The sequence below is a fragment of the Pygocentrus nattereri genome, chromosome 6 (genome assembly GCF_015220715.1).
Source record: "Pygocentrus nattereri isolate fPygNat1 chromosome 6, fPygNat1.pri, whole genome shotgun sequence".
NCBI lineage: Eukaryota > Metazoa > Chordata > Actinopteri > Characiformes > Serrasalmidae > Pygocentrus > Pygocentrus nattereri.
Window position 1 is genome coordinate 37,550,303 of NC_051216.1, and position 11,827 is coordinate 37,562,129.

General features: G+C 36.6%; 1 protein-coding gene across 1 annotated transcript in view; it reads left to right on the forward strand.

Annotated features, from left to right (window-relative positions):
- The window catches only part of pgap1 (post-GPI attachment to proteins inositol deacylase 1), a 38,988-nt gene extending 27,420 nt beyond the window's left edge, over nt 1–11,568 (forward strand). Inside the window, exons 24-27 of the mRNA XM_037539570.1 lie at nt 305–510; nt 2,595–2,699; nt 4,167–4,328; nt 7,702–11,568. Coding sequence (XP_037395467.1) covers nt 305–510; nt 2,595–2,699; nt 4,167–4,308 — 453 coding nt within the window. The 3' untranslated portion in view covers nt 4,309–4,328; nt 7,702–11,568. The remainder of the gene's footprint in view (nt 1–304; nt 511–2,594; nt 2,700–4,166; nt 4,329–7,701) is intronic.
- Nucleotides 11,569–11,827: the final 259 nt, after the last annotated feature.

Genomic DNA, 11,827 nt, shown 5'->3' on the forward strand with positions numbered 1-11,827 from the left:
AGTAGGTCAGATTTTGTTGCACTTGTCACTATCTCAGCTGATGGAAATCTGTGCAGAGTATTGAAAGAAACAATAGTACCCAAAAACTGATCATTAAAAATTTACTACTATTACCGCAATGTTTCCACCCACAGGCTGCTTTTGTTACTGTGCCTTTAAGGCATAACTTTATGATCACCTCCTTGTTTCTATGCTCATTGTCCATTTTATCAGCTCCACGTACTATATAGATACACTTCATAGTTCTACAAGTACAGACTGTAGTCCATCTGTTTCTCTGTTACCTCCATTCTTTGCTGACCAGGCACCACAGAAAACATCTGAGAATGGCTTCAGCAGCAGTGATGGCCGGAGCAAGCTCAAAGAACGCATTGGCTCCTCCCTCCTGTCAGAGTCGGTACTGCAAGATGTCAGAGATGACCTGCAGCTGCACCTGAGTCTATCCACGCTTCTCACACTACCCGTGATGCTCAGCGCACCATCCCTCTTTTATTGGAGCCGAAATCTTAGGTACCTTACTTATACAATGATGTCACTAATAGAGAACAAATTTACTAAATTACAAATTTACTGTTTTCTCCCCTATGGTGTATCAAAAGAGTAAAAGTCACAACATAATACAATGTTATAAATAACAAAAAGGATAAGACAATTTATAAATTTTTATGTTGAAGGGAATCATTGAAGTAATTCACGATTAATTTGTTTTGGGTTGATTCACTGTTTATTGGAATGTGTATGTTTGATACCTACATGAATCTGTTGTGCACCCGAGTTGTATAATGCAAAGCGTCCTGCAGCCTACTTGAAACTCTGCATGAAACAGCCAGTCAATTGCAGAAATGCAACCGATGATCACATTGAGCGACATACTGTTTCAGTGGATCAATAGACAAGAAAATGAAAACAGAAAATGGTTTATTGGGTGGTTGAAACTAAACGGTGTTTGCTCCACCATTTCTTCTTATTTCTTGGCATGCTGTTATGGTGATCTAATCTATGTAGCTAGATTCATTAAGTGAGAGTGTTTATGTTTTTATATATATATATATATATATATATATATATATATATATATATATATATATACTACACGCACACACAATTATATTTTATAATTTACAATTTATATATATATATATATATATATATATATATATATATATATATATATATATATATATATAAATTGTAAATTATAAAATAAAATTGTGTGTGCGTGTAGTAAAGAACATTAGACAGATAGATAAAAGACATGAAAGAATGGGTCACTCTCAGGAGCTCAGTGAATGCCAGCATGGTACTGTGATAGGATGCCACGTGTCCAGTCCAGTCGTGAAATTTCCTGGCTACTAAATATTCCACAGTCAACTGTCAGTGGGATTAAAACAAAGTGGAAGCCTTTGGGAATGACAGCAACTTAGCCACGAAGTGGTAGGCCACATAAAATGACAGAGTGGCGTCAGCAGATGCTGGGGCGTATAGTGTGCAGAGGTAGTCAACTTTCTGTAGAGTCAGTCGCTACAGACCTCCAAACTTCATGTGACCTTCAGATTAGCTTAAGAACAGTGCGTAGAGAGCTTCATGGAATGGGTGTCCATGGCTGAGCAGCTGCATCCAAGCCTTTCATCTCCAAGTGCAATGCTAAGTGTCGAATGCAGTGGTAAGGCACCACCACTGGACTCTAGAGCAATGAAGACGTGTTCTATGGAGTGATGAATCACACTTCTTTGTCTGGCAATCAAAGGGACGCATCTGGGATTGGCAGTTTCCAGGAGAACTGAACTTGTCTGAACAGTTTGGTGGAGGGGGGGGATTATTTTGTGTGGTTGTTTTTCATGAGTTGGGCTCAGCCCCTTTGTTCCAGTGATAGGAGCTCTTATGCTTCAGCAGACCAAGAGATTTTGGACAATTTCATACACCCAACTTTGTGAGAGTAGTTTGAGGATGGCCCCTTCCTGTTCCAACATGACTGTGCACCAGTGCACAAAGCAAGGCCCATAAAGACATGGATGAGCGAGTTTGGTGTGGAAGAACTTCACTGGCCTGCACAGAGTCCCAACCTCAACCAATCGAACACCTTTGGGATGTATTAGAGCAGAGACTTCTCATCCAACATCAGTGTCTGATCTCACTAATGCGCTTCTGGAAGAATGGTCAACAATTCCCATAAACACACTCCTAAACCTTGTGGAAAGCCTTCTCAGAAGAGTTGAAGCGGTTATAGCTGCAAAGGGTGGGCTGACATCATATTAAACCCTATGGATTAAGAATGGGATGTCACTCAAGTTCATATGTGTGTAAAGGCAGCCGACCAAATACTTTTGGTCGTCTGAATGGCTATGAGGGATTGAAAAATGCTAATGTCTAAATTACACGTTGCAGATGACTTTATAGCAAGAAAGATATGGTGTATCAAAAAATCTGAGCTGCTAGTTTGACTATCTAGTGGAGTAACTGAATGTGTTACATGCAACTTTGTTTTCAGATTGTTTTGTGTAATTGTCAAGTTGCATGGAAATCGTTTCATGCAACTCACAGCATGCAACTAGTTGCCTGAAAGTTTCACCATAAGATAAATCTATGTGTTCTAGATATTCAGTTCATTTGGATCCTGACCCCTGGTGGCCACACATGGTGCCTCTGCTTATTGCCTCTGTGCTTCTCATCAACTGCAACACCCTCATGCTGAGCCTCAGGTGAGTGTGTGTTGGTGTGCTTGCCCCTGAGTGTGTGTGTATTCCTCCATGTATCCTCTGTGGGATAATCTGGCAAAAAATCTAATTTACACTAAGGTGACCCTTACCCCAAATATATTTGATGAGTCTGAAACTGAAGCTAATGTAGCTAACAAATTTAAGTAGGCATATGCAGACAAAAGATCTTATTCTCAAGCTATGCCATGGCTTGAAAAGTCACATGGCCCAGTTCTGCATGGCATATTGCAAAAAATATGAGTGCGTATGAGATTTTTTAGACCACAAAAAGTAATCCAGTTTATCGAACAGTTGTCATCTTATTGTATAAATTCATAATAAGAAAAGCCCATTGGATGAATATATAATAACAAATACACAATAAATAATAATGTTGATGGTTTTTCAGCTTTATCCAAGAAAGTATCAGAGCTGTTGGTTACTTTTAACTTTAAGGCTAAAAATAGTCTTCAAAATTGTCCTAATATGTTCCCAGAGTGTGATGGTCTCATTTCAGAAGTGTACTGCTTACTGAAAGAAGAGAAGAGAAACCACTTCACACAAGCATAGAAGTTCTCTTGTGGTTGAAATGACTAATGATGTGAAAATAAGGCATTATATTGATGCCTCTGGACGTTGGTATTGGTGAAGACTTAAGTGAATCTTGGATGGCACCTTTTACTCAAAGCCCAAGTAACCAAACTGAAACTCTTTTTTTGGACTTATTCTGAGAAGAAACAGTTCATTGGGGGGGAAAAAAACACTTTGCTGCGAAGATAAAACAGAAACAGAATGATCCGCTACAAGATGGATACAATCAGAGGAGTCATGAACCAGCTATTCATAAGCCTGAAGGATATTTTGGAAAAGCATTTTCCATATGGTCAAAATTGCCTTCAGAGCACTTGATGATGATGATGATGGTGGTGATAACAACAACAGTAATAAAAATAATAACCATTTTAGATGCGTAAATATGGCATATTATTCTAGATGTCCCTTCACTTTTAAATCTAAAATAATTCAATAGGGCAAAATACTAACTGAAATGAACAGTATAGTCAGATGTCAACATTACTTTCTAACCTTAATGAGATTTATGCTATCAGTTTTGGCTGAAAAGCTGCAGAGGCTCTCGGCTTGTCTGCCAAAACTGCGGCATTGCCTGATGCAACTGGTAGCTGATTAGCACCATAGCTGGTGTACATTGCAAGCCGGCTCGTTTCCAGGCTAGGTTATTTGCTAACATCTAACCCCACGAGACTGGCTTTTCCCTGCATGCCCCAAGCCAGAAGAAGCACATGCCATCTCAAGCTCTTAGCTTGGTAGGTGGAGACCTAAGCTAGCAGATTAGTGGAGAAGAATTTGATTTTTCATCTAAATAATCTTGTAACTTGAAAGAACAAAATGTGTTTATTACTGTTTGTTCTATTCTTCATGGCTTATTCTAAGTATTTTTGTCTCTTTCAGTAAACTGATGCTGGCTCTGACCTCCCGCCTGCTGCTCCCTCTGTGTGTCGCAATGGTGACCTTTTCTCCTCTCCACCTGTACCGGGTCGTTCACTTCCTTTCTGCTGCTTTGACCCTGCTGGCCACCTCTTGTTTCCTTTGACCCTCTCACCAAAACTACGGGTAGTCATCACGCCTCTTTATGTAGTCTCAGCTGAGTTTAGGTTCTCAGCTCAGACCCGACCAAAATAGCCTTAGCATGAGCTACCTTCTGCTCTCAGTGGGGTTCACAATGATTTCATGGTAGTCAGTCATACCATTTGTCATGTGACCTCATGGGTAGCCGCTGAACAGGGTATTTGAGTTCCATTTTGGTGTCTTTTTAAAGTTTTTTTGGTAGGGGTATAAATCTCCAATTATGATTCATAGGCAGTAATAATGATGCACCAAAGCAGGATTTTTACATTTTGAAATTAAAAAATAAATGAGTGCATACAGATGTATGCAACAACAAAACACAAAATTATTGGTTGTATTGATTTTTCTGAATAAAAAAGGTTAACACGCCTAAGTGGAACATATTATAGTGCACAAATTCTTTTCATTTGCTGAGTTTAACATATTGGGCAAAAGAAAATACAATATAAAATATGCCATAACTTTTGCACAGGCCAAAGTTTATATTTTATTTTTCCCCAGTATGTAAAATTTAGCAAATACATAGTAACTGTAAAACAAAATGCATGAAAGTATGTTCTTTGAAGAGGCTGTGTTAAATTATTTTCACTTATTAAATCAGCAACATGGAAATTGCATACTTTTGCTTACAACTATATTATGATAATTTTAATCAATTCTAACATTCTAGGGTTATTGCATTTGCCACTTTAAGATGCATTTTATACCCCTAATTAGTGCATTTTTTTTTTTGTTTGTGTGACTTAATTTGTTGGTTGTATCTGTTTTGTTTTATGTCTATAAAGACAGTGACAGCAGTTAGCTCTTAGTTTGATCTGCTTTGTGTTCATTTGGACATGTGTAGTTGTGTGTGATGGTACAGGCAAGTGTATTTTCAGTGCCAGTGTTGGCTGTTTGTGCATTTTCTGCGCCTGTGGATTTTACTTTTTGCAACCTGTCGACCCCGTATTACCTTTAAATTAATTCATTTCTAGTGTGCATGTGTTTTGTATTTTGTTTAGGTGGGTGGTTGCATCCTGTCTCAGTGAAGCACATTCACCCCTTTGGCAGCAAAACATTATCTTTCTATTTGGATGGTCCGTTATCGATACTTCACAGATGCTTAAACAGTCATTGAATAATCTGTTAACATTATCTTGACCTTTCCCGTGCACAAGGTTTTTTTTTTTTTTTTTTTTTTTTTTTTCTCTGAAGAGTGGAACTTAATTTTCTACTCTCCCTCAAAGAAGACCGCTTTAAATGCTCTTTTTCTGAGGGGAAACATTTGTTCTTCAACCAGGACTTGTATGATTTGGTTACTAGGAATCCCATTTTTTCAGCACTTTTTAACTCCAGTTTTAGAACCTCCGTCTAATCTTTTTTTTTCTTGTGCAGTGAAAAAAGTTAAAATAAAAGTTATATAAATTGAAACATCTATAACAGGTAAAATCCAAATATAAAATGTCACATTTTTACACTTACAGATTTGCAAAAGATTAGACTACAGTAGAAAAAATTTTTTTTGTTTATCCATTAAAGAAGGTACATGTTCCCCAGTTTTAAAAAGACATACATTTCAGACTTAAAAACTTTCACTGCTAATTAGCCTATTATTAAACATTTTTATCTTTATCAAAGTTACTGTGCAAAACAAAACCTCTGGTGTGGTTGACCTCATAGCATGCTGTGTTTATTTAGTTGAAAATTGTTGTAATAATGAGCTTCATTTTCAAAAGTTCTTAAGGACAGATTCTGTGTGAATGATAAGCATGTCATTGCTGTCTGGGGGGGGGAACAAAAAAAGTACAGCTGTATGCAAAGGTTACGCCCATGGTTAAAAGATATGTTGTTGATTTTCTAAGTGAAAATAAGTTAACACATCTTCAACAGAGAACACTTTTCTGCACATTTTAAGGCACTAGCATTGTTATTTGTTGAATGTGATGTGCTGTAAGCCTAAAATGTGGACTGTGCAAAAGTTACGGCACATGATTTATTTTTTTTTCCCCTTCAATTACCAAATGTGGTCTCTGTACAGGATGGTGTTTTTTTTGTTTTTTTTAATTTTCACTTAGAAAATCAACAAAACATGTCATTTGACATGGGGTTTTCAAACCTCTGCATACAAATCTCCTGAACAGTAACTTTACAGGAGAAGGAGAAACATTCCTAATTTTTAATGTGTAATGAGGTTTTATTCTTATTCTTAAGTTTTTCTGGGCCATTGTTATTAGTCACTTAATGAAATGTGTTCAAATGATGTAGAAAAAAAAGAATTGGAGAAACCTGTTTTTTTTTTTGACAGTGATATGTGATGTGACACATGCACATACTTACGGACCACTGGACTAACCCAAAATACTTACCTCAAATTGCAACCCTAATTATTTGATAATCAAATTTAAGGTAGTTTGTAAATCTGTAAAAATATCTATTGAGGACCATCCAAATAAAGCAGGACCTTTTATGACACTACAGCAACTGGGATGAATGTACAGCATTTGTATGCACTTAGGCAATGAGAATCAGACTTTAAGAATTTGTTAAGGTGAAATTTGGGTATTTAAATTGGTTTCTCATGGCACTACACTCATCGGTTTTCTCGAGACGACATGGTCAGTTGACATGTTTTGTTTATTTTCAACAGTGAAAATAAAAACAAACTTTTGCACATTTTATGCAACATTACTATTTATTTGGTGAATAACAATTAGGCTGTGCAAAAGTTATTGCATATGAAATATTTTCCAATATGCTGAACTCAGCAAATAAATATGTGCACTAAAATCTGCAGGGAAATGTTACAGTTAAGTTTATTCCCTGTAGAGGGTGATAACTTCACTTAGAAAAGCCACAAAATTTTACTTGCCTAGGGGTGTTCAAACTTCTACATAGGACCATTTTAATTACAATTTTTTTTGTGTTTTATTATATTTGCTTTATTGTTTTTCTCTGAAGTGAAGTGCACTACAAAGTCATATATGTACCTATCATCTGAGTATATGTGTCAGACACATACGCCCATATTTTTGTTTTAGTCTCTGTACAAAAGGGTTTATTTTTGGTAAATTTGTCTTTCTGTTCAACATCAGTCGTCCACAACCGCATGAGCATAGCATGTCTGAGCTGATCTGAAATCATTTGTCCAATCAGATTAAAGGAGTACTCATGATGTTTTTCAGTGAAATCTCTAAATGTGGCATCTGTTTAGTAGTTTATGGCTTTTGCTATTAGTTAATTTATGAGTGAAAGGGGTTTTCTGTGTATAACACACACAAGATGTCTGTGTTGATCATCTATACAAGTGTGGCAGATGGAGGTTAGGTTCATAAAGGAATACTCCAGCTTTTTTTTTTTTTTCTCAATTTTTTTTTTATAGATCCAGTGCCTTTCTTCCTGCCCTGTTCACCAGTAAAGACAGACTCCAGTTGGGGTTTCTGATTGTCTGTCAGACCAGCACTCATGGATGTCCCTTTTGCCTCAGTGTTCTAAATGCCTCTTCCTTTCTTTCTGAAAGACAAATTTAAAGGTGAATTCCAATGTTTTTTCACCATTTCTGCATCGTTCAGAATTTGAGAAGTAAACTGTCATTCAGAGAGTTTTCGTGTGAAATGGTTCATTGTACAAACTCAGATGTCAGTGGTGGTGATAGAAACCAGGGATCACCATGTCTACAATGCAAATATTTGCATTTTATTTACTGTTCAAAACTACCAGTGGTTTAAAAATCTCAAACTTAATCTTTTAGAGAGCTTTCAGGAGTGGACAATTGTTTCCTATCACCACCACTGTGAACAGTTCTGCCTCTACAGTGCACCATTTCACATAAAACCATTCTGAACAAATTTATCTTGATCATCATATGAAGCTCCCTAAAACACTCTTTTATGATGAAATGACACACTGTTGTGTCACTTGCACTGTGAATGTACCTACTGCACGTTTGTGTGTGTAGCTTCTACGACTGTTTGCCTATGAATGTTGGTGTATGCTCTCATTTTTGTGCTGTACAGTCTTGCTCTGTCTCATTTGGAGCTCCAAGCTGATCTTTTTTCCTTCCTTTGGTGAAATTTGTAATTCTCTAAGGTTATTTTATGGATCCATTTGATTTTTATTGGTGTAAACTGTGATGTGCTGTAATTATTTTTAGGCCAGACACTGTATTTACAAAGTGTCTCAAAGCCGATCTTGGGTCAAGCTTGATTGAGGTCCTGTCCACATATATGCAGATATTTTTGAAAAGACTTTTTCTCTCTCATTCATTCACAGAAAACAGAGATTTGTGTTTTGTAATACAGCCATCTCTGCTTTACCTTCATGACACTGTTTTGCGCAGGGTGCTCACACTGTTCTTCTTGAGGTGCAAGACATCAAATTGCATAAGGTGTTGTCACTGTCTACTGGGCTGGCATGGTTAAGCAGTTTCAAGGTTTGCATTCTCATGTGGATGTAAAAGATTTTTGAAAACACTGCTGGTATGGACAAAAATGGACATAAACCTACATTAAAAAAAAATGTGATCATGTGAGGACGGACCCGGACCCTTACCCACCGCTAGTGTTAGCTGCTGTACACTAACTGGCAGAATGAAAGCAAGAGTAGTTTGACCTCTCCAAGCTGCAGTGTGGAAATGGATACTGATTCACAGCAACAATGTTTGAATAAGAAGTTGCATTTTAAAAGCAGGGCTGACTGATGCGAAACATTTGTCACAATACTGATTTTTAGAGGCGAAATATTCAGATAATCATATTGTATGAAACACTGTATGGCGTAAACGTTGGGCATCTGAGAAAACGAGATGTAAACGCTGTTTATCTGGTCAGTAAGCATTTATTTGTTAACCATTTCCAAAGTTGCCCTCAAGGCAGTCCAATATTTACAGTTCATCCATTATCTGCTTTATGTTACCAGTACCTCATTAAATTAAATCAGGGCTGCTGACATTGTCAATTAATTTCATTAATTGAAAAAAAAAAAATCCACGCGATGGCCGGAGTTCACCAGGAGCAATTGAACATGTTTTTATTTTTTTTTATAAGACATCGAGTATGTTTTATTTCAATTTTCTCTTTTTTTACACAATGCCAAGATAAATAGTTTTAAACTATTTATTGCCTGGACAATTAATAAATGAAAGGTGGTCTCTGACTTTTGCACTGTACATTAAAAAAAAGCTACTTCAAAACAGTCTTGACATTATTTTCATCAATACTGATAAATGTGTTGAACCAAACTGGATATATCGATCAGCCCCTACTTAAAACAAGTTACGGATATAGAAAGGAATGTGGGTACATCTCAAAAGTTGTGCTACCACAGTTTAACTTGGCCTTTACCATGCAATGGAAAGGTGCAGTTTTTTTTTCTTTTCAATTTCACAGAATGTGGAACCATTTGGTTTTGTTTATTTGTTGACCTTGTAGATTCAGGCTGGCCCAATACTGTTTTGTTTATAGTCCCAAAGAGAAAATTGGTGAGCCTGACCTACTCCACATCAGTGTAGCTTTTACTCCTCACAGTACTGACAAGTAATGCGATATGTCAAGTGTAAAGATTTGGCGTAATATTATATATTGTGCACTTGAAACTATAAGGTGTATCAACAAGTCCGTTCTGCCTTTTTTCTTTGGACCACAATGTAAACAAAAAAGATGAAACCTACAGCATAATTTCATATCAGGTGAACTAATCATAGTCTGTATAGAGGAAAAGTAGTCGATTATTAACTTTACTGTATAATGCAGCTCACTGCCTTGTAAGCCAAAATGCTGTTGATTGGTAATACAGTAACTACAATCATAAGTATAGTGGATGAACTTGCCATGTAGACAACTATAACGAATATACAGTGTAACATATTGACTGTATGTGGTGACTGTATGTATATGTTTGTATATGGAAGAAAATTATTTTTAATTTAGTAACCATAAGTCTCTTTGTAAATCTACAGTTGTTTTGATCATCTTAGTAAGGTTTGACAGATGTACATTATAAATGCATAAGCTCTGCCCTTAACAGTATAGTAATAATTATTAGCTAATAATAATGTTATTCCATCGAAAAAGCAAATAACACATGTTTGAAGCAGCCTAAGATTCTGCTAGTAACTACACTATATAAACAGATGTATGTGGACACCTGACCATCACACCCTTAAAGAGCTTCTTGGACAGCCCATTCCAAAACTATGGGCATTAATATGCAGTTGCATAGTTGTTATGAAGCTCGCTTTGTGCATAGGGACACAGTCATGCCATTGCCACAAAGTTGGAAGCATATAATTGTCAAAAGTGTCTTAGCATTAACGTGATGCTGTAGCATTAACATGACCCATTCTACTGCCAGTGTTTGTCTGTGGAGATTACAAGACAGCTTGATTTTATACACCTGTTAGCAATGAGTGTGGCTGAAACAACTGGACTCAATAATTAAAAGGGGTGCTCACATACTTTTGGCCATGTAGTGTAGCTAAGAAGCAGTAAAATGCTTTACATGTGAACATCACCTTGTATTGAAGGAGAAATTTGATTTAAGCACATGCATTTAACATGACTAAAAGCTAACAATCACGCTTCAAACACAACTTTTAATTAAACATTTGGAACAGAACAATGGCTTGCAAAAGATCAATCAAGCTGTAGCACCTGTGGCTATTGTCTAAATACTGCTAGGCCTTTACTTAATCCTGCTAGAACACTAAATGAACAGTTGCTAGTTGGTTGACCTACATGGTTTTGTAAACATTGTCATGAGACAATTATATCAAAGGTTGCGTTTCTTCAAAAACTGTTGACATGTGCGGTGTAAGGGAGCACTTAACGTTTTAGCAGGATTTTACAGCGTGCTAAGGTTAAGGTAAACTTTTTAAATAGTGACGGTCTATATCTGTGTGAAACGTTCCTTGTTTGGTCAGTGCATATGCCATAAATGTTCAGAGTAATTTTACTTATTTATTTATTTATTTTTTAACCTATGAAGACACTTGTACTTTGTATAATCAGCTAATTTGAATGCTAGGCTACTGCTGACAGTCACTGAGCTCAGCAGATGGTCAGGTGACCAAGTGAACATTTGTTAATTCTCAGGTTTAAAAAGCATTGTCTTGTGATGTTGTGAGGTGGCCTTAGATGTTTGTCTGTTTGTTTGTTTGTTTTTAATAAACTTCACATTTTATTACAGTTATTTTAAAAGACGTTTGTGCAATTTGTGAGAGCCATTGTACAAATAAAATGGTGAGCGATTACAGTATCTTTTTTTATTGGTCTGTCTTATTCAGCCCTTTAGTAATTTTTACTTCTTAAAGCTGCACTTTGTACAGCTCAAAAAGAAGGTCCAGCTGGATGTTTAGGCCTCAAATGCAAAGTCAGCAACATACTGATGACTCTTTTAATCATCATATTCATCTGCACAGAAGCACAATCTGCACCACAGAATATTCTTCCACATGCTGTGTGCAGTTACACATTTCTACCAGAGACATCTCAAAATCCCCAAATTGTACA